Source organism: Tamandua tetradactyla, chromosome 6 (assembly GCF_023851605.1).
Source record: "Tamandua tetradactyla isolate mTamTet1 chromosome 6, mTamTet1.pri, whole genome shotgun sequence".
Lineage (NCBI taxonomy): Eukaryota > Metazoa > Chordata > Mammalia > Pilosa > Myrmecophagidae > Tamandua > Tamandua tetradactyla.
The window spans coordinates 125515867-125539356 of record NC_135332.1 but is presented as its reverse complement, the minus strand read 5'-3'; the positions used below and the strand labels follow the sequence as shown (position 1 = coordinate 125539356).

The 23490-nt window shown below is 38.3% G+C and overlaps 2 protein-coding genes across 4 annotated transcripts in view; both read left to right on the top strand.

Moving 5' to 3' along the window:
* Window positions 1–400: 400 nt before the first annotated feature.
* Window positions 401–2171, top strand: SLC10A5 (solute carrier family 10 member 5). Its single transcript, XM_077163221.1, has one exon. The coding sequence runs from the start codon at window positions 454–456 to the stop codon at window positions 1765–1767; it is 1314 nt and encodes a 437-aa protein (XP_077019336.1). The 5' UTR covers window positions 401–453; the 3' UTR covers window positions 1768–2171.
* Window positions 2172–7469: 5298 nt separating this feature from the next.
* Window positions 7470–23490, top strand: part of IMPA1 (inositol monophosphatase 1) — a 35553-nt gene continuing 19532 nt past the window's right edge. The window contains exons 1-3 of one of the 3 annotated variants that reach the window (XM_077167089.1): window positions 7470–7592; window positions 11454–11516; window positions 11907–12040. In XM_077167089.1, the coding sequence (XP_077023204.1) occupies window positions 11454–11516; window positions 11907–12040 (197 nt within the window). In that variant the 5' untranslated portion in view covers window positions 7470–7592. Of the gene's footprint in view, window positions 7593–7742; window positions 7911–11453; window positions 11517–11906; window positions 12041–13463; window positions 13740–23490 lie in introns of those variants that run through there. The other 2 variants (XM_077167090.1, XM_077167091.1) reach the window with 2 other exon arrangements.

The following is a 23490-nucleotide window of genomic DNA, read 5'->3' as shown; positions in this document are numbered from 1 at the left end:
ATTGTGAATTGCTGAGTTTATGTGTAGAGCGGAATGAGCATGTGTTGGGAATGTTTGTATTTCTTTCTTGTAATTTTTTTTAATTAATAAAAAAATTTTTAAAAAAAGAAAGAAAAAATACACATTAGAATTTGTTCCAAAGCCTTCTGTTGCCCTTTTTTTTTTCATTGGCAGAAATAAAGAAGTCGAGAGGAATGAGATTACATTTCTGTTAGGATAAATTGAACCTGTTAAATGCCATGGCTTTTCAGTGTTCATAACTACAGGTTAAACAGGTTGTGTCATGCTATATAGCTTTGAACTTGTTTGGAAAGTGCAATGGTCCCTCCCACTGGACTTTAATCCAGCAAAAACAACTGTTACCCAACTAAACCTCAGAACCTTATTGGAATACCTGTAAGAAGGCTGTTCTTTTTGTTTTTTTAAACTGCATTTTAAAGTTAAGCTTTCAAAATGATTAGAACACTTTTTATTGGTCTGCTCTTGTTTGTGACTCTGGGAGATGCACAGAAATCATTTACCAGTTTCCTTACTATAGAAAAGACTAGACTACTATTTTTTACAAAGACGGAAGAAACTGTCTTTGTAAGGTCAAACTACAAAGATAAACGGTCAAACTCCAGCTACCTCCTTGTACTGTTAGAAGATCCTAAAGTGCTGCAGGTGGTGAATGTGACGAAAATCTCATCGGATGTTACAAACTTTACCATAGACGTTGTGACAGATGAAGAAGGAGAGACAAATTTGACCATTCAACTATGGGATTTTGAAGGTAGGCAAGAAAGACTCATTGAGGAAATAAAGAATGTCAAAGTCAAGGTACTCAAACAAAGAAAAGACAGTCTTTTTCAAGCATCAATGCATATTGATAGAAATATCCTGATGATTATTCTCCCAATGATACTATTAAATAAATGTGCATTTGGTTGCAAGATTGAATTGCAGGTTCTTCAAAGAGTATGGAACAGACCAGTGCCAATAATTCTTGGGGCAGTTACACAGTTTTTTCTTATGCCATTTTGTGGATTTCTTTTGACCCAAATTTTAGCACTGCCTGAGCCTCAGGCTTTTGGATTTGTAATGACCTGTACGTGCCCAGGAGGGGGTGGGGGCTATCTCTTTGCTCTGCTTCTAGAAGGAGATATCACTTTGGCCATTTTGATGACTTGCACATCTACATTATTGGCTTTAATCATGATGCCTGTTAATTCTTATATATACAGTGGATTGTTAGGGTTATCAGGAGCACTTCATGTTCCTATTTATAAAATTGTGTCAACACTCCTTTTCATACTGATACCTATATCATTTGGAATAATCGTCAAGCGTATAATACCTGAAAAAGCAAACGTCCTAGAAAGGATAATTCGACCTTTGAGTTTTATTTTAATGTCAATAGGGATTTATTTGACTTTCAGAATGGGATTAATATTTCTAAAAACAGTTAACCTAGAGACGCTTCTGTTGGGTCTATTAGCTCCTGCCTTGGGTTTGTTGTTTGGGTACTCCTTGGCTAAAATTTGTATGCTACCTCTTCCTGTCTGTAAAACCATTGCTATTGAATGTGGGATGCTAAATAGTTTCTTAGCCCTTGCCGTTATTCATCTGTCATTTTCACAGTCCAAAGCAGATTTAGCTTCGGCTGCTCCTTTTACAGTAGCTATGTGTTCTGGATGTGAAATGTTATTGCTCCTTCTAGTGTACAAGGCTAAAAAGAGACGTATCTTTACCATAGAAGAGAAAAGAAAAAAGTTTCCCCTGGTCTAACAATAAAAACATTACTCTGGGTAGGGTTCAAAAACTGTCTAAATGGTGCCAGCTCTCAAGCCACTTTTATGATCTAGTTTAAAACTCAACATTAGAAAAAAAAAACAAATATATATATGTATACACACAATCACACACATGCTAAACACTCACTAAGTGGTATAGAAAGTTAAATGTACAGGAGTTCAGAGGAAGGAGTCAACTTTTCATCTGAGTTGTTTTGGGGATATTTTATAGAGAATGATTTGAATACATTTTATTATAGTTTCTTAAACATGAAAGAATAATTTTTAGATATCTTCTCTGTAGTGATCATGATGTATCTTAAGTATTTAAGGAAGGAGTGTTTACATAACAGGCATTCAGTAAATACTCAAGGAATGAATCTGCACATTTCTATTTGGATTGCTCTTCAGCACATCAGAATCAGCATGTCTTACATTAAATGTAGCATCTTTACTTCATAACTGTGCTTCCTCCTACCTTCCATGTCTCCCACTAAAGACATTACTGTTTACCCTTAAGCGCAAAATCATTTCTTCTCTCTTGTCTCTCTTTCTGTTTCTCTGTCTTTCTGTCTCTCTGTCTCTGTCTCTCTCTCTCTTTCTTTCATTATTTCCTGCAGAAAAATTCCTATAATGTCTTTTTATCAGTCTCCTCTTCAGTCCCAGTGCCACCACTTTTGGTCTTCCTATTATATAATAAACCTTTCTAACCATTTTTAGCCTCTCTGTCCACCCTCCAACTACTGTCAGCATTATCTTCCTCAAGTCTGAATTTGATCATGTAGTTTCTCTGCTACTCAACCTTTTCATCCTTTTGAATAAAGTCTATCTTCTTTAGTGAGTCATTTATTACACTGTTCTGTCTGACCTCAATCTAGCTTTCCAATTTTTTGTCCCCTTTCCATTTCTTTACACTTCCATCAAACAGGATGACTTGATGTCTTATGATTATGCCTTTGTCCATGCTGTCCCTGCTACCTGAGAGGCCCACCCCATTTCTATCTAAATCTTCACCATTCTTACAGACCTGGCTCAAATATCACCTTTGCTATGAACCTTTTTCTATTTCCTTTTACCAACCTATAAGTGAAATTTTCTCTAAATTCTCATCAAAATTTTTTGTACTCATTGTACTTAACAAACCTACTATTTATATTCCTGTTTTATCCTTCTTATTTGCTATAAATCCTTGAGCATGAGAATTTTGTTCATTTTGATGCTCCTCATATCTTATATGATCTCTTTCTATGTGTTTGTTCAAATGAAGAGTTGAAACATAGCATATGCCACTTTTAAATATTCAATGGAAATGTTTAGCATCTAATTCCAGTCTCTTCTCCAAAAAGAATGTGGACATCAGGAATAAGAAATATCATTCCAAATAATTCTGCTTCCTCCCATTTCCTAACCTTGTGACTTAAGGCAAATAACTTATCTCCCTGAGGTCCAGTTTCCCCATCTGTAAAGTAGAGATACTGGTGTCCATCAGATTGTCATGAGGATTAAACGAGATAATATATACAATGCACTTAGAACAGTAGCCTAAAATACAGTGTTTGCTTTTATTATTATTTCATCAGAGTTTAAACCTTTGACCCCAATATATTTGCTATTGATTTGAAATATCAATCTGACAACTAGCTATGGAACATAAAACTTAAAATTTTTTTGTCAGTATCATTCACCATCTTGCCCTTAGTACTAGAGAATTTTTGTTGTCTTTGTCAGTAGATCAGACAACTGAAGTCCTTTTTATCTAATTTCAACAAATCCAGTTTATGAAAACCAAAATTTATAAAAGACCTGGATTGAAGTGGTGGTGGGTTTTTATTATTCACTTTATAAAATTATTATTACCTTTGTGGAACATTTTACAACTAACTCTTTTAAACAAAAATCTCCACTCAGATTTAAAATATAATTAAATTTTCACAAATTTAGCTTGCAGACATTATATGATGGGTTTAATAGATTGGGAAGTGCCTTTCTAGTTGCACTTGTATTGTATTGACCTCAAACAAACCGTTTCTCTGCACTTCAGTTTTCAGATCTGTAAATGAAGATGTTTGACTGAAGTTTATGATCTTGACATTGTAAGCCTGTGTTTCTTACATAGAATTCTAGGTCCTAGCATCATGGGCAGGGTGATGGGGTTAAGAGAAGAAGAAAGCTCACACTGCTGCTGCTTTCTAGTTAGAGCAACAACTAATGTGAGGTGCTTGAGGTCAAGGATCACATACTATTCTTTGATTTCCAGCAGTGGTTAACACAATGCATTTTGAATAGTTGCTCATTATATGTTTATCAAAGTAATTGGTCAATAAGACCTGTAAAGTAAAGATCATACACTCTGGAGCCAGACTATGCCTGTGTCTGCAATTCTAGTTCTGTTACTTACCAACTGGTGACCTTGGTCTAGTAACTTAATTTCTCTATCACTAAATTCTTCTGGAAAATAAGGATAATGATAGCACTTACTTCATAGGATTGTTGTGAGGACTGAATGAGTTAATATGACTAAAATACTTAAAACAATGCCTAACACATAGTAAACTCTATTACTATTGTTATTATATGCATATTTGAATGATCTCCCACTTACAAAGCATTCTTATAATATGGAAGACGGAGATTTTCCATAGTAAACCCTGCCTAAAAATTTTGATGAGGGTGAACTTACTCAAGTTATTCTCTTTCCTTTTAAGAATGACTAGAATAAAGTAGACTTGCCTAATGAGTTGAGTTACTCATTTTAATGAGTAAAATACTGACTAATTTACACAGCCATGATTGGTTTGAAAAGGATCCAAAGGTAGATGTGTTAAGCCAGTTTTTTAAAAAGTTTTTTCCAACCCTTAAGAGATGACTCTATGATACTCTCTACCAAGGATAATAAACTGTATGACACACAGTTCTTATTTCTGAGAAAGGTGTAGGGATCATAAGGGGATGCCAGAGGTCTTAACCAATATCTGCAACTCCAATCTATGTTATATCAAAAAATTAAATCTTGTTAGATTTCCTGGAGTTGCCACCAGTGAGCATCTGCACATTGTGCATATAAATTTGACCATTTTAAACCAAAGTCCACTAAACAATTAACTATTAACCTAGAGGGTCTTGGTATGTGGAATTTAAATTTTTTTTACTGAAAGGAGCTTCCATTTAAAAGTAGGCAGCCCCAGAGACTAAGTAGAGTGAGCAAGATGCCCAAGATTGCCTGGTAAGAATCTTGTGGTGTCCCTCCTGCTTATACAATCACAGGGCAATTGGTCACCTATTGAGCATGGGCAAGGGTTAAACCAGACCACTTTTTGGTTTTACAAAGGACATCCTACTTGAAACCACTTCATGTACAATCAGGTTCCTAAGGAGGAAAAGTGTGGGATCTCATCTCCTGTGATAATTAAGTTCACATGGCAACTTGGCCTGGTTTTGGTGTCTAGTTTGGTCAAACAAGCACTGGACTGATTGTTACTGTGAGGACATTTTATGGACTTAAAGCATAAATAATTTGATTGCATCTATGGCTGATCACATCCACAAGCAACTGAGGAGATTGCCTTCAAAAATGAGAGAAGTCTCATCAATCAGTTGAAGGCCTCAAAACAGAAAAGTTATGATTTCAGCTCAGAAGGGAGACTTTCCATCTCTATTTCATTCAGCCAGCCAGCTTCTCCTGGGGAATTTATTGAAAACCTTCATTGAAGTTCCCAGCTTACAGCCTGCCCTACGGAATTCGGACTTACCCATGGCCAGAGTCACGTGAGTCAATTCCTATAAAAATACCCATAACATTTTCATTATATATATTTATATGCATATATACATATGTGTGTATTTTCTGTCTGTTTAGTTTCTCTTGAGAACCCTGACTACTACATCTCTCTTTCATTTTGAGACTAAACCTAATTAGAACCTCTCTCATGGATGGAAGTCAGCTAGCAGACAAGATTATCAAAGGCATCCAAGAGGGAACTCAAGATAGGGAGATCTGGAATGGCCATCTGGACACCACAACAAGATACAGGTTTGATCCTGGTACTGGGTGTGGCTGAGGGTGGAGCCTATCCCCTCCATACTCCAACAGCTTGGAATGGCAGGTGGTTTTGGAATTGGGAACAATGGCTGAAGATGTGATTATAGCTTTCAAAACTGCACATTTGGGAATCTGAGAGCAATGTACCATGTACTGCGATCTCTCCAGCCATTTGAACCACTTTCACAGCCCTGGAAAAAGATCTTTTAGATGTATGGAATCAGTTTACAACAAAGTCACAATCAAATCTGAAACTCCTAGACCTCCCTATGTGTCTGACAGATTTGAATTTACTGTCAGCATGGCATTTGGAAACAGAATGCCCCTCTCTGGACTGGAGAAACCCTTAGAATTACTTGGGAGCAGTTGTGAGGTAGCAACTGAAGCCCTAGGAAAAGACTGGACTTCCTGCTCATCTGACATAGGAAGCTTGAAATGATTTTAATTTGAAAGAACAAGAGATTTGATCTTATAAATCTCTTAGTTCATATTGCTTACACTGATTTTATCAGCTTTGCTAAATTAGTGTTCATTTATAGAAGGTTTAAAGATGACTGGTGGCATTTCTGCAAACACCTGGACATTTTTATTTAGTTACAAATCAACACTTGTCAGTATATTGTTGGTAAGATTTGTTTTAAAGTCTGATAATGAACCAATTAAATTTTGACTTTTTTTATAATTGGAAAACAAAAGCATCATTTGCCAGATAAACGAATTTATTCAAACTGGCAATTTAAGGCAACAGTGTTGAGAAAAAATGAAGACAAAGGCCTTCTAGCTTTTTATAAGGTTTGAGGATTGGGTCCACCGTTCACATTATTAATCTCTGAGATGTGTTTCATTTGCAGCATGTTGATTACAACACCCAGTCTTTTGATTAAACTAAGAGAAGCAATCATTTCACAAGCAAGGAAGTTGCTGAATAATGTGCTTTCCTGGACCCTGTTGTGGCTAGAATATGTTATATCTTTGCAATTTTTTTTTAACATGATAATGGTCAGAGTATACATACTAAGTTGCCAGACTTGCTATTTCAAGAAGAGGAAACATTTTAAGGACGATAAAATTCCTAGCAACTCATATAATACATTCTCATTGTGCCATGTATTACAGTGTGTAGACTTTGGAGTCCGTGTGTTCCACTCTCTGCTCTAGCTGTGTATCTAAAGACAAATTATCTAACTTCTCCGAGCTTCAGTTTCCTCATCTGTTTGATGATGCTAGCCTTGCCTTCCTCATAGAACTGTTGCAACGTTTAATTAAAATACACAAAAAAACACCTAGAGCACGGCAAGTCTTCAATAAATGGTAACCAAACGAATAATCGAGAATAGAGGCAGTAGGTTCTGGCTACCGATTATCAAACAACAAAAAACAAATATTTCATACCTAGGGTAGATTCAGCAAACAAAAGTTGCACATTCGGAGTCATATCTCCAATTTGTGCTTTGTCAAAATGAGGGTATAGAATAAATGAAGGAAAGAGAAGAAGAGAAAAAGGAAAACGGGAATGAGTGGGACAAGGAAGAAGGAGTGAGCAAAGTAAGGAGGAATAACAGGAGAACAGAAATTAGAAAGGCCGGAGTTGAGAAGCCGAGGAGTTACCGCCCCGCCGCAGCTCGGGGCGGGGCTTCCAAGACATCCCCGCCCCCGTGTGGGCGGGGCATCTGGAGGCGGGACTTCCTGTTCTGAGCATCCTTCTCCCTCCGGAAGAGCCAGCCTGCGTGATCCATACCCGCCCACAACTGCGGGACCCCAACCCCACCACGCAAGCTGAGGTGAGAGTAGTTCTCGCGACCCCGCGCGTGCCCTCGGGCGGGCTTGGCGAGAGACTGGCGCTGTGGGCCTGGGAGGTTCGTTGTGGCCACACCCGCTGCGGCCAGCTCGAGTGGGCGCGGTGGGGGGTGCGGGCGGGGGTGGGCGTCCAGGGGCCGAGGCTGCAACCCGAGCGGCTCCATCCCTCCGGGCCGAGTGACACTGCGTGTGGCGGTTTCTCCCACGCGATCCTACTTAGTCCTGTTGGGAGGTTATGTAAAATAATCCTCCGCTTTTCATTCCCCAAGAAGCTCCGGACATTCCCAGGGTCACGTCCCAAAGTAGGTGATGGGGCAGCACTTCAGATCCCGTTCGTGCCGCTGGGAATAGATAACTGGGAGGGAGGTGGCGTCGATCTCGTCTCTGGGAACAGTTGGAAAGGTTTAAAATGTTTGTAGCTTTGGGAAGTGAAGGGGAATAAAATATGACCTCTTCCATCGAGAAGTTTAGCAACTGGTTGGGATGAGGAGGCCTACACACAAATGCTCTGAGAGTGATGTGTTAAGTTTAACGGGCTCTTCCAGGGCAAAGCTCCCTCCTAGCTTCTCACTGTATGCCATTCAGACACAGGACCTCAGTTGCTGCCTACTCAAATGACTTACATATATAATCTGCACTCGTACCTTTCCTCCGGGCTCAGGATTCATATACTCAGCTAGTTGTTATTTCTTTTGGTTTCACAAAGGCCGCGCATCTTCTACTAATTGAAGTCTCTATGTTCTGCCCAAATCCCAAATTTGATTCTTTTCTCCGTTGCTCCCTGTATCAGTGGATGTTGCCATTATATCCATGTAGTTGCCAAAGTGGGAAATCTAGGCAAAATTAAACTCATCTTTTCCCTCAGTCCTCACATTCACTGTTACTAAGGCACCCCGCCCCCTTCTTTCCTCCCCACCCCCAGATTTAAGCCATCCATTAGGTGTCTGCACTACTGCATTCTAAATGTAAATCTCTGAACTGGTCTACCCACACCCCACTCTCTGCTCTTCCTTCTACCCTGCAGTCCCTTCTGTTAAGTAGCCAGTGAAATGATTCTTCATGGTTCTGCAAATCAGCCTCAGAATCAAAATCAAAATCCTTATGTCTGTGGCCCTGAGCAGGGTGATGTCTACCATCTCCCAGGCTCATCCTGCTTCCTCTGACTTCTATACTACAGTGCCACACTTAGGCTGTTCAGCTTCTCTTCAGGGATCAGGCATCCTACATTTATTAATTCCTGTTCTCTTGTCCTTTGATATAATCATGATTTCTACTTAATCATGTCATTAGAGAAACCTTACCGGATTCCAGAGCTCCCCTGTTAAAAGCTTTTTTCCTACTTCTCCTCTTTGGCCTTTATTGCAGTTGTGATTTTGCAAGTAAGCTGTTGTTGGGTTTTTAAAAAATTATTCATAGCTGACTCCCCACTAGAGAGGAGGTGGGAATGGGAACTGTTTTTCCTCACTGTGGTACCATGCACAGCATATAGTGGGTATTCATTAAATATCTATTGAATGATTAAACAAATAATGACTTCCAGGTTGAAAATCCCTAGACTAGAGGAAAGATTTGAAATGGGCTTTGAAAAATTAGCAGGAGTTACATCTGTGCAATAAGATGATGGGGGTGTGAGTGGCCTAACAGAGTTTCTGGCAAGAAAAATGCATCCTGAGAACATCTAGTTCTGTTAAGAATTAGAAGAGAAGAATAGGAGTAAATAAGAATGGAAAAAAGTATTTGGAAAAAGTTCTTGAAGATCTCTAAATAGTAACTTACATAACTTAAAAAGTGGATTCCTTTTAAAATTTTTAAAATTCTTTTATCAGTTAGAGAAAGTAACTTGTAGGAACAGCTCAGCATGTCTGCCCTTAGCGCTCCTCTCCTCTTGCCTTTCCTCTCATGTGAGCACTGTGACAGTAATTCTTCATTGACAGCTTTACGGGAAACAAAATAAGGGCTGCTTTATAAATGATCCCACATCTTTCTGAGTCTTACAATTTAAAATTCACTGTGCTAATTACTGACTTTAGAGTGTGGTCAAGCAGAGGTGAGTTATTTTAGTTTTCTCTTCACAAGTCAGTGGAAAGCTGGACAGTTCAGAGCATAGAAATTAGTTGCTTTTTCTGTTTCTGAAACTCAGAGAAATAAATTTCTTTCCTTTTTTTTAATTGCTCCACTCCTTTTTTTTTTTTAACTGATTATTATATTTATTTGTAACTGTTAGGATTACAAGTTTGTATTTATTTGTAACTCTTAGGGGTTTAGATTTATTTTATTTTTATTTTTTCAACTTGTTTTTCTTTTTTTGTGAAAAGTAACATATATACAAGAAAACAATAAATTTAAAAGCATAGCAAAACAATTAGTCATTGAACAAATTTCAGAGTTTGATATGGGTTACAATTCCACAATTTTAGGTTTTTACTTCTAGCTGCTCTAAGGTACTAGAGATTAAAAGAAATATTATTTAATGATTCAGCAACCATATTCGTTTGTTAAACTCTACCTTCTCTGTATAGCTCCACCATCACTTTTGATCTTTCTGCTCCACTCTTTAGGGGTGTTTGGGCTATGACCATTCTAACCTTTTTATGTTGGAAGGGGCTGTCAATAAAATGGGGTAGGGAGATGGAACTAGCTGATATTCTGGAGAGGCTGGACCTTCTAGGTTTCAGGACTTATCTGGTCCAGGGACCCATCTGGAGGCCATAGGTTTCTGGAAAGTTACCCTGGTGCATGGAACCTTTGTAGAATCTTACATATTGCCCTAGGTGTTCCTTAGGATTGGCTGAAATGGCCTTGGTTGGGGTTTGCAGGTTATGATAGGTAGCAGTGTCTAACTGAAGCTTGTGTAAGAGTAATCTCCAGAGTGGCCTCTCGACTCTATTTGAACTCTCCCAGCCACTGATGCTTTATTAGTTACACTTCTTTTCCCCCTTTTGGTCAGGATGGAATTATTGATCCCACAGTTCCAGGGCTGGATTCATCCCTGGGAGTCATCTCCCACGCAGCCAGGGAGACTCTTACTCCTGAATGTCATGTCCCATGTGGGGGGAAGGGCAGTGATTTCAGAGTGATTGCAGAGTTGGGCTTATTTATTTATTTATTTATTTTATTTATTTTTTAACGTGGGCAGGCACCAGGAATTGAACCCGGGTCTTTGGCATGGCCGGCAAGAACTCTGCCACTGAGCCACTGTGGTTGCCTGGGCTTATTTTTTTTCACTTAACTTTTTTAGTTCTGAAATTTTCTTCCCTCAGAATATAAAGTAGAAAGAACAGTGGAGTTTAATATCAGAATTGGGTTCAAATTCTGAGTGTGTTACCTAGACTTTATTACCTTGGGAAAAACTATTTATCATCTCTGAGTCTTAAGTTCTGCATCTTTACAGCCTAAGTAAAAAGAAGTAATAGCTCTTGTGTAAAGCATCTGACATATTGCCTGGCATTCAATTAGTACATACGCATTTTGCCCCTTCCGTTCAAAGCTTCTTTTATTTCAGTATTCCTGGTGTTTCTCTTATTTTCTGGTGTGACTGTCAATTTCTTGTGCTCTTTCTTTATTTTCTTTCTTTTTTTAATGTGATGTGGTATGGACACTTTGGGAGAGATTTTCATAAGTATTTTTTGTTATGAAAATGTTTACAAGTGGACTAGTTTAGGTAAAAAGTGGTATATATTGGGTCCAGGAATGAATCTTTAAAATAAGTGAATTCTAAAATATGAGTGAAATAAAATGAAAGTATGTTGGCTAATTGAGATACTTTTTTCAACTAACTTGTGTAATTAAGCCTCTTAACGTTTTATAACTGCTTTGTGCTAATATGTGTTAAATTTATTCGGAAGATGGCTGATCCTTGGAAGGAATGCATGGATTATGCAATAACCCTAGCAAGACAAGCTGGAGAGGTATGTTGGCCATAATGTGATGGTTGTGGACAATGTGTGCTTGCATTGTTAAACAAAACCTACTATTGACTAAATTGCATTTGTTTTCATTTTACTAGACATTTTAAATAAAGTGTATTCTCCAGATAAATCAATATTCAGTTCTATTGAAAACTTTTTTGTGTGTGATAATGATACAATTGTGAATCTCAAACAGGATGTAAGATTATCTGTTTTTTTATCTAGAAGATCATAACCACTAAGGCTTATTTGATAGTCATTGTGGTAAGAAATGCATAAGAATATTCATTTAAGACAGGTTCAATGTTTTAAACCATTTCTGTATTTCAGCTTTTAATCTGATTTAAAATTACTGCCTTTTCTATTTGCTAACCAAAAAAATCTTTTTAGGTGGTTCGTGAAGCCCTAAAAAATGAAATGAATGTTATGATTAAAAGTTCTCCAGCTGATTTGGTAACTGCTACTGACCAAAAAATTGAAAAAATGCTTTTCTCTGCCATAAAGGAAAAGTATCCATCTCACAGGTATTTCTTTTTCTATTTCAAATGATAAAGTGAAACTGGGGTGGAGTTAATACACCAAATGAGACTTTTAGTTCTAGACACAGAAACTGACTTTAGCTGACTTACACTGAAAAGGAATTTATTTGGAGGATGTTGGGCAGCTCAGGAACTCTGGGGGCTGGGTGCAGGCAGGAACCAGGGCAGGAAAGCATACCCAGGTCTGCCACAGAGCCTTTGCTTAGGATGCTGCTGGTGGCCTTGGCTTCATTCTTCACTGTGATGGCTTTAAATATTTTCTAACCAGCCTTATTTCTTTACCCCCTTAGCTCAAGCTTTTACAGCAGTCACATATATTTAGGAGTTGTAACTGATACTTCTAAATTCTAAGATACTGAGCTATTTGTATATAACCTGGTTGTTCCGTGAAACTGTAGGTATTATGTGACAGTTGAGACTCAGGGTTAGAGCACTGAAGCTATGAAAGTCAGCAGTACCCCATTCAGCAACAGTTAAAAAAAAGCTGAAAAAGTGATCAGACTTTGTCTAGCAATATGAATGAAGCTGATGTGGATACGACTAAGGTAAATCAGAAGAATGGGTAAAGGATGATATGGCCCATATTTTCAAACTTCAACCTCTGTGTGGGATCAAAAGGGCTTATTTGGTGCAAAATTTGTATTTTTGAGTAGCACATTATCTAATTTAATTTGTATTACTTGGGCACCATAATTACATGGAATCTTGAATAGGGCATGAGATCTTGTTGGCTTGTGCAGGTTAGTGTGATGCCCCAATATATCCCAGAGTAATTTGGGAAGAGAATAAAAAAATATTTGCAAAGTCCCCTTGGGGACTGGGAGAAAGGAAATATTAAGCTTCCCCATTTGGGGAATTCCTGTTATTCTTGCAAGCAGTGGAAACAACCAGTTCAATAGACTGAGCATTTGATATTGGATCTCGTTCCTATGAAGCTTATTCCTGCAAAGGAGAGGCTAAGCCTGTTGACAGTTATGCCTAAGAGTCATCCCCTGGAGAGCCTCTTCTGTTGCTCAGATGTGGCCTCTTTCTCTAAGCCAATTTGGCAGGTGAACTCACTGCCCTCCCTGCTACCTGGAACAAGACTCCCAGAGGTATAAATCTCCCTGGCAACGTGGAACCTGACTCCCAGGAATGAGCCAGAACCCAGCATCATTGGGATGAGAGAGACTTCTTGACCAAAAAGGGGAAGAATGAAATGAAACAAAATAATTTTTCAGTGGCTGAGAGATTTCAAACAGAGTTGAGAGGTTATCCTGGAGGTTTTTCTTATGCGTTATATAGATATCCCTTTTTAGTTTATGGTGTATTGGAGTGGCTAGAGGAAAGCACCTGAAATTTTTGAACAGTGTTCCAGTAGCCTTGATTCTTGAAGATGATTTTATAACAATATAGCTTTTATAGTGTAGCTGTGATTGTGAAAACCTTGTGTCTGATGGTCCTTTTATCCAGGGTATGCACAGATATATAAAAAAAAGTTAGGGATAAAATAAAAGGGGGAGATAAAGGGTAGAAATTGGGTAGACTGCCTACTTTTATCAGCATAATATTCTCAAGGTTCACCCACATTGTTACATGCCTCATGACTTTATTCTGTCATAGTACTGTGTAGTATTCCATTGTATGTATATACCACAGCTTGTCTGTTGATGGACATTTGGGCTAATTCCATCTCTTGGCAAATGTAAGTAATACTATAAACATTGATTTGCAAATGTCCGTGTCCTTAACTTCAGTTCCTCTGAATACATACCTAGCAATAGGATTGCTGGATCATATGGCAGTTCTGTACTTAGCTTCCTGAGAAACTACCAAACTGCCTTCCAGAGTGGTTATATCATTTTACATTCCTACCAACACTGGATAAATGTGCCTTTTCTTCATATCCTCTTGTCGTTTTCTGTTTTTTTGATAATGGCCATTCTAGTGGGTGTCAAATGATATCTCGTTGTGGTTTTGATTTGCTTTCCTCTAATAGCCAGTGAAGTTGAGCATATTTTCATGTGCCTTTTAACTATTTGTATTTCCCCTTTTGAGAACTCTCTGTTCATGTCTTTTGCCCATTTTTTGATTGGGTGGTTTGTTGTTTTGTCTTTTTGTTGAGTTGAAGAATCTCTTTATATATTCTGGATCGTACACTCTGATATGTAGTTTCCAAATATCATCTTCCATTGCATAGGCTGTCTTTTACTTTCCCATTTGATTCATGAAAGTGTTTAATTTTGAGGAGGTCCCATTTATCTATTTTTTTTTTTTCAGTGCTCATGCTTTGGGTTTAAGAGCTAGGAAACCATCTCCTATTACAAGATTTGTAAGATGTTCCCCTACATTTTCTTTTAACAGTTTTATGGTCTTAACTCTGATGTTTAGATCTTTGATCCATTTTGAGTTAATTTTTGTGTAAGGTGTGAGATATGGATCCTCTTTCATTCTTTTCATATGGAGATCCAGGTTTCCAAATACCATTTATTTATTTATTTATTTATTTATTTATTTATTTATTTTTTGCATGGGCAGGCACCGGGAAACTAACCCGGGTCTCTGGCATGGCAGGTGAGAACTCTGCCTGATGAGCCTTGGCCTGTCCCAAATACCATTTATTTTTAAAGCTATCTAATGAGGTGTTAAGAAGATTAAAAAAGCAAAACAGGCTTTTCAGAGCTGGATCCCCGCTTCTTGGGTTTGCCACTCAAGAGCTTGAGTTGGTATGTGGCTCTCTGTATCTCCAGGCTCTGTGCCCCTTTTTCTTGAAGTCCAGCGCTTTTCCAGTATTGTGCTGTCTGACTCAAAAAGCCTCTGGTTTGTTTTTTTTCCCATCAGCTCTGCTCCCTCTTTGCCAGGGCAAAAACTCCTAGTTCCTTTAGTGCTTATTCCAGGCTTATCTGTGTTGGAGGCTTGTTTTTAGTAATCAGAATTTATTAATTAATTCTGCAATTGGAGCTTGGTTGAGTTAAGCCCTTGCTACTAGTAAAGTCTGTTTCCTTTCCCCTCATGGAGCCAGCCTGCCATGCCCATCGGGGAGGAATGCTGGCCCCCTCAACTTTTGGGTGCTTATAGTTCTGGGTGGGATCTCATCCATTCCACCTGGTCCATATTGGTGTATGCTGTGTGTCTGGTCACTGATGTTCCCCCAGAAATTGTTCTTTACTGTTCCTTGCTATTTACTAGCTGCTCTAGAGGACAAACTAATTTCCACACCTCACTATGCCACCATCTTGTCCCGCCTCCTCACAATAGTTCAGTGTTGAATTAAAAAAAATAAAAAAGAAAGAAAAAAGAAAGTTGGGAGACACAAACCCAAAATGGCAACCGAAGTTCTAGGATTCAGTTTATTTTCCTGGGCAGCTAGTAAATAGCAAGGAGCTGTCTGAAACAACTGTCTGGACATTCTGGACACCAGAAGCACATTGCACACCAGCCAGGAATGAATAGAAGAAAGAAACTAATCACTTGTAGTGAATATTTGTGAGTACCTCTCTCCATGTTATAGAGGCTGGTGCCCATCTCCCACTGGTATGGCAGGCTGCCTCAGGGGTCAGTCCCTGTCTAGAAATAGATATCTTCCTTCCTAGGATCAGGGGGAGGGGGACTTGGCCAGGCACCAGTTGCAGCTTTTGATTAGCAAATTCAGACTGCTGGATGCCAGCTCCAAGCACAGATAAATTTACAACTCATGCACAAAAGAAAGAACCTGGCAAGTTCACTTTCAATCCCGATCCTAGCAGGAAAGCAGGGCAAATAGAGAGACATAGAGGCTTTTCGAGATGGCAGAGATCAGTTTGCTGAAGGAAGACTCTACCTCAAGAGCCTTAGTGATTTTTTTCTCTTTAAATTTGTATTAGAGAAATTGTGGGTTTGCAGAAAAATCATGCATAAAAGGCAGGATTCCCATATGCCACCGTATTATTAACACCTTGCATTGATGTAGTACATTTGTTACACTTGATGAAAGTATTTTTTTTTAATTGAACTGTTAACTGTAGTCCATGGTTTAGGTTAGGGTTCACTGTTTGTATAGTGCGTTACATGGATTTAAAAAATTTTTTATCCTGATACCATATATGCAATATAACACCTCCCCTTTTAACCACATTCAGATATATATTTCAGTGTTTTTTAATTATATTCACAATTTCATGCTACCATCACCACCATTTATTACCAAAACATTTCCATTCTTCCAAATAGGAACTCTGTACATTTTTATAAGAAAATAAAAATAGAAGTAAAAAAAAGACCCAAAACATCCCATCCCCCCTATTGTTTGTTTATTTTTTGTCTTTTTTTTCTTAATCATCTGTCCTTACACTGGATAAAAGGAATGCCAATCACAAGGTTTTCACAGTCACATAGACTGACCTTAAGAGCTCTATAGTTATTCAGTCGTCTTCAAGAATCAAGACTATTGGATTACAGTTCAGCAGTTTCAGGTATTTCCCTCTAGCTATGCTCAATACACCAAAAACTGAAAAAGGATATCTATTTAGATATACTGCAGAAGAATAACTTCTGGAATGATCTCTTGACTCTTTTTGAAATCTATCAGCCACTGAAACTTTATAACATTTCTCTTTCTCCTTTTAGTCCAGAAGGCTTTCTCATTCCCACATTGTCAGGGCCAGGCTCATCCTTATCCTCAGGAGTCATGTCCCATGTTGCCAGGGAGATTTACACCCCTGGGATTCATGTCCCAAGTAGTGGGGGAGGGCAGCGGATTCAATTGCAGTGTTGGCTTAGAGAGAGAGGCTGCATTTGCCAACTCCAGCTCTTGATTGGCGAATTCTGGGTGCTGGACTCCAGTTCTGAGGATGACTATATTTATTAAATAGCCCATTAAAGAAAGCAGCTGGCCATGTCTGTCTCATTCCTGCCCCAGTCAGGGGTGGAAGTGGGGTTGATTAAGAACTTCAGTAATCTTGCAGGTGGTGGAGACAAGGGTTGAAGAACAGATCTTCCCCAAGAAAAGGAGGGGTGGGGGCAGGGCCCAGTGTAGGTGACATCTGTTATTTAGAGAATTCAGATCTCACAGCCAGGAATACCAGCAATAGTTTCAGCAGGCAAAAATTGTTGGCAGTCTCTGTTTCAACCATGTACCCAGGAGAGGTGGAATCAGCTGAGAATTAAAGGCACAGTACCAGCTTAGAGCTGTGGGGAGTAGTCGACTAAAGAGCACCATCTGTTGGGAAGTATAGGAAAAGTACAGAATCCAAAGAGTTCGTAGAATAGATTGGCATCCTACTGGGATGTGTGGTTCCTCCCCAGGGAACCTTGTTACTCACCTGCATCTCCTTCCTGAGTCCTGAACCCGTCTTATCTGGGAAAAATTGGCTGAGCTAAGTCCTCTCTAGGGGGACCCTCTTCCCCAGAACCAGCCCTCCAGGTAAAAGTAGCTAAGAGATAATGAAAGGAGTGTTAAAAACATAGAGAGGCAAATCAGAAACAAACAGAAGAGATCAGCATTCTAAGAGAAGGAATATGGTAGAGAAAGTTTATTTCTGGGGTGAAACAATTGCATAAATAGGGCAGTCTCAAAAGTTATACCATTTATGCAGGGCAAGAATCAGATAAAAGCTGAAAAAATCTGATCAGTTTAACATTAGCTGATATAAAGATCTAGAATAAGTTGAACCACCTATAGCACAAAGCTAATCAACAAGAAAACGGTAGGCAAGAGAGAAAATGAACTCCAGAATAAACTAATCAAGAAACTAAGATGCCTGAACATCAGCAAAAACTCATAAGTCACACTAAGAAACACAAAAATACAGCCTAGTTTGTTCCTAGTGGAACAAACTAAAACTTCAGACAAGATACAGGAGTTTAAACAACTAAGGTTGTTCAAACATATCTCCTAAATCAATTCAGTGAGATGAAGGAAAATGTGGCAAAAGAGATGAAGGATATAAAGAAGATATTGGGTAAACATAAAGAAGAATTTTAAGCATGCAAAAAAGTAGCAGAACTTACGAGAATGAAAGGCACAATAGAAGAGATTTAAAATGCATTGGAGACATACAACAATAGATTTGAAGAGGAAAGAAATCAGCAAACTAAAGGACAGGACTTCTGAAATACACTTGCAGAAGAACGGATAAAGAAAGGATGGAAAAATTGTGCAGAATCTTAGGGAATTGAAATTACTGCTTGAAGCACATGAATACATGTGTCATAATGTCCCAGAAGAAGAGAAGAAAAGGAGCAAAAAGAATATTTGAGGAAATAATGGTTGAAAATTTTCAAACCCTTATAAAAAACATCACTATACAAGTCCAGGAAGTGCAACATATTCCAAATAGAATAAGTCTGAACAGACCTACTGTAGGATATTTGCTGTTCTATCTGTCAGATGCCAAAGACAAGAGAATTTTGAAAGCAGCATGAAAAAGGCCATTCATCACTTACAGGGAAAACTAGATAAGACTAAGTTTGGATTTCTCATAAGAAACCATGGAGGTGAAAAGGCAGTGGTATGATATATTTAAGATACTGTTTTGATTTGTTAATGCTCCTGGATATGTAATATACCAGAAATGGGTTGGCTTTTATAGAGGGAATTTATTAAGCTAGAAGTTTATAGTTCTAGATCCATAAAAATGTCCAAAGTATGGCATCCAGAGAAGGATACCTTGACTCCAGAAAGGGCTGATAACATTTGGTGTTTGTTTGTCACCTGGGAAGGCACATGGCAACATCTGCGAGCTTTTTCTCCTGGTTTCTTATTTCAAAATGACTTCCCTAGGGGCATTTTCCTTCTGTATCTCCAACATCTCTCTGTGTCATCCCTGAGGCTTTCTCCCAAATGGTTCCCTCTTATAGGACTCCAGTAAGCAACCCCGCCTTGAATGGGTGGAGACACATGTCTGTGGAAACCACCTAATCAAAAGGTCCCATCCACTTGTGTCACATCTCCATGGGAAACAACTTAATAAAAAAGATCCTACCCAACAATATTGAATTCTTTAATATGGCTTTACTGGGGTACACAACAGTTTCAAACTGTCACAGATGCTGAAAAAGAAAAATTGCCAGCCAAGAATATTACATCTGACAAAACTGTCCTTCAAAAATGAGGGAGAGTTTAAAATATTCACAGATAAACAGAAACTGAGACAGTTTGTTAAAAAGGGATCTGCCCTTTAGGGAATGATAAAGGGAATACTACAGGCCGATAGGAAAAGACGAGAGAGAGAAGTTCGGAGGAGAATGTAGAAGTGAAGAATGTTTGTAAGGGGAACTAAAAGGAGAGAAAAAGTAAGATATGACCTAAAAGCCAACAGATAAAAATGGTTGGAGAAAGTACTGCCCTTACAATAATGGAATTGAACTCCCCAGCCAAATTATATAGCCTGACAGAATGGAAAAAAAAATTATATGCTGTCTACAGGAGATTTAAGTTAGACCCAGGGGCACAGAAAGTTTGAAAATGAAAGGTTGGAAAAAGATAATTCCATGTAAACAGTAACCAGAAAAGAGTGGAAGTTATATCAGACAAATTAGTCTTTAAATGCAAAATTGTTAAAAGAGACAAAGACACTATGTGTAAATGAAAGGGGCAAGCCACCAAGAAGAAATAACAATAAAAAATACTTATGCAGCTAGCTAGGGTGCTCAAAATACATCAGGCAAACACTGGCGACACTGAAGGGAGAAAAAGACATTTCTACAATAGTAGTTGGAGACTTCAATACATCACTCACATCAATGGATAGAACACCTAGGCAGAGGATTAATAAGGGATCAGAAATCTTGAATAGCATGATAAATGAATTATATGTAACAGACATATACATTCTTCCATGTGCTCATGGATCATTGTCTGGGCTATACCACATATTGGGTCACAAGTCAGGTCTCTATAAATTTATAAAGACTGAAATTATACAAATCACTTTCTCTGTTCATAATGGAATGAAGCTGGAAATCAATAACAGGCAGAGGACTGGGAAATTCACCAGTTTATGGAGATTAAACAATACACTCTTTTGTTTTTTCAATTTACTAAATTTATTTTAGTATTTGTTCCACCTGTTATTTATTTTTAATCCATATGTTTTACTCATCTGTCAATGAGGTAGATAAAAGGAGCATCAGATACAAGGTTTTCACAATCACACAGTCACATTGCAAAAGTTTTATCATTATACAATCATCTTCAAGAAACATGGCTACTGGAACTCAGCTGTATGTTTTCAGACAGTTCCCTCCAGCCTATCCATTACACCTTAATTAAAAAGGTGATATCTATATAATGTGTAGAGTAATCTCCAGGATAACCTCTCAACTCTGTTTGGAATCTCTCAGCCATTGACACTTAATTTTATCTCATTTCACTCTTCCCCCTTTTGGTCGAGAAGGTTTTCTTGATCCCTTGATGCTGAGTCTCAGCTCATTCTAGGATTTCTGTCCCACAAAAATGTTTGCTGGATTTTTTGTTTGTTAGTTTGTTTTGTTTTGTTTTTGCATAGACAGGCAGCGGGATTCGAACCCAGGTCTCCAATATGGCAAGCTAGAACTCTGTCTGCTGATCCATTGTGGCCTGCCCTGAACAACACACTCTATCAAAGAAGAAATTAGAAGAGGAATCAGTAGTTATCTTGAGACAAATAAAATGAGAACACAACATATTAAAACTTACGGGATACAGCAAAGGCATTGCTGAGAGGAAAATTTATTGCCCTAAATGTTTATGTTTAAAAAAAAGAAAGCGCTTAAGTCTAAGACAAAGGCACTCCTGAAGGACCTAGAAAAAGACCTGCATACTAACCCCAAAGCAAACAAAAGGAAAGAAATAACAAAGAGTACAGTATAAATCAGTAAAATTGAGAATTAAAAAACAATAGAGGGAATCAACAAACCAGAAGTTGGTTATTTGAGAAAATCAATAAAATTGACAAACCTTTTGCTAGACTGACCAAAAAAAGGATATGTAAATAAATAGAATCAGAAATGAGAGGGGGGCATTCCCTACCAACCCTACAGAAATAAGAGATCATAAAAGGATACTGTGAGGGTGGGCCATGGTGGCTCAGCCTGCTGAGTTCTCACCTGCTATGCCAGAGACCCGGGTTCAATTCCTGGTGCCTGCCTATGCAAAAAAAAAAAAAAAAAAAAAAGATACCGTGAGTAGCCGTATGACAACAAACTAGATAACTTAGATGAAATGGACAACTTCCTAGAAATACCTGAACAACCTACACTGACTCTAGAAGAAATGGAGGACCCTAATGAACTAATCACAAGTAAGGAGATTGAATTGGTCATCAAAAACCTCCCCAAAAATGAAAGTTCAGGAACAGATAACTTCACAGGTTAATTCTACCAAGCATTTCAAGAATTGACTATCAGTCCTGCTCAAACTCTCCCAAAAAATTGAAGAGGGAAAAACACTACCTAACTCATTCTGTAAATTCACTATCACCTAATTCTAAAGCCAGATAAAGATATTATAAGAAAAAAAATTAGACTAATTTCTCTAATTACTCTATATGCTGGTTTGAATCTGTGATGTACCCCAGAAAAGCCTGTGTTCTTTTAACCCAGACCTATTGCTGGGTGGTGACTTTTGATTAGGTTATTCCTATGGAAATGTAACCCTGCCCATTCAAAATGGGTCTTAATCTGCTTGCTGGAATCCTTTAAGAGAGAAATATTTTGAAAAAATCTCAGAGCCAAGAGAAGCTAAGAGAAAAAGAAAACACCCCAGGAGAAGATAGGAGAACCCACAGGAACTAAGAGATCCATTTTGAAACCAACCCAGGAGAGAAAGGCCAGCAGACATCACCATGTCCCTTCTTTTGTGACAGAGGAACCCCAGATGCCATCGGCTTTTCTTCAGTGAAGGTATCTTCTTGAGGCCTTAGTTTGGGTATTTTTGTGGTCTTAGAACTATAACTGTGTAACCTAATAAGTCCCCTTAAGAAAAAGCCAATCCATTCTAGTATATTATATTCAAGCAGCTTTAGCAAACCGAAACACTATAGATGCTTGAAAATTGAATCCAGCAGTACATGAAAAAATTATATAACCAAGATCAAGTGGGATTTATCCAGGTATGCAAAGCTGGTTCAACACAAGAAAATCAATTAATGCAATACATCACACTAACAGATTGTAGGGGGGATCCACATGATCATCTTGATTAATGAGGAAAAAGCATTTGACAAAATCCAACATCCTTTCTTATAAAAACACTTCAAAAGATAGGTTTGAAAGAAAACTTCCTCAACATAATAAAGGGCAGGTACTGATTTAAAATTCTTATGTATCTTAGAAAAGCCATATTCCTCTAATCTTGATTCAATATTGTATATTGAAACTCTTGATTAGGTTGTTTCTGTGATCATGGGACACACCCAGTTGTGGGCATGACCTCTTGATTAGATTACTTCCATGGATATGTGGCCCACCCAGTTGTGGGTTGGCCCTTTTGATTAGATGGAGAATGAGACTCTGCCTATTCAAGGTAGGTATGCTAGTTTGAAAGGATCATGTACCCTAAAAAAGCCATGTTTTAATCCTGATCCATTTGTGGAGGTAGCCTTTTCGTTTAATCACTCTTCAGCACTGTATATTGGAACTTGATTAGGTTATCTCCATGGAGATGCAACGCCACCCATTCCAGGTGAGTCTTGATTAGCTTACTGGAATCCTTTATAAAAGGAAACAGTTTGAAGAGAGTTCCTTTAGAATGATTTTAGAGAGCCACCAGGAGAGCCGATGCAGCCAGAGACCTTTGGAGATAAGGAAGGAAAACTCCCTGGGGGAGCTTCTTGAAGCAAGAGGCTTGGAGAGGAAGCTGGCAGATGTTGCCATGTTTGCCATGTGCCTTTTCAGTTGAGAGACAAACCCTAAACTTCATTGGCCTTTCCTGAGTGAAGGTAACCTCTTTTTGGTGCCTTAATTTGGACATTTTTTTATAGACTTTGCTTTAATTGGGACATTTTATTGGCCTTAGAACTGTAAACTAGCAACTTATTAAATTCCCTTTTTTAAAAGCCATTCCATTTCTGGTATATTGCATTCCAGCAGCTAGCAGATTACAACAGTGGGTCTTAATTAGTTTACTGGAATCTTTAAGAGAGTTCACAGAGAGGGAGCTTAGAGCCAACATAAGCAGAAACATTTTTGGAGATGCAGAAAAAATGCCCCCAGTCAAGCGGTTTGAAGCCAGAAATCAGAGGACCAGCAGACACCCACCATGTGCCTTCCCAGCTGACAGAGGTGTTCCAGATGCCATTGGCCTTTCTTGAGTCAAGATATCTTTCTCTGATTCCTTAGTTTGGACATTTTTATGGCATTAGAACTGTAAACTTGTAACTTAGTAAGTCCTCTTTATAAAAGCCAACCCATCTGTGGTATATTACATTCTGGCAGCTTTTGCAAACTGAAATAGGGCATATGAAAAATCTGCAGCTAACATCACTCAATGGGAAAAG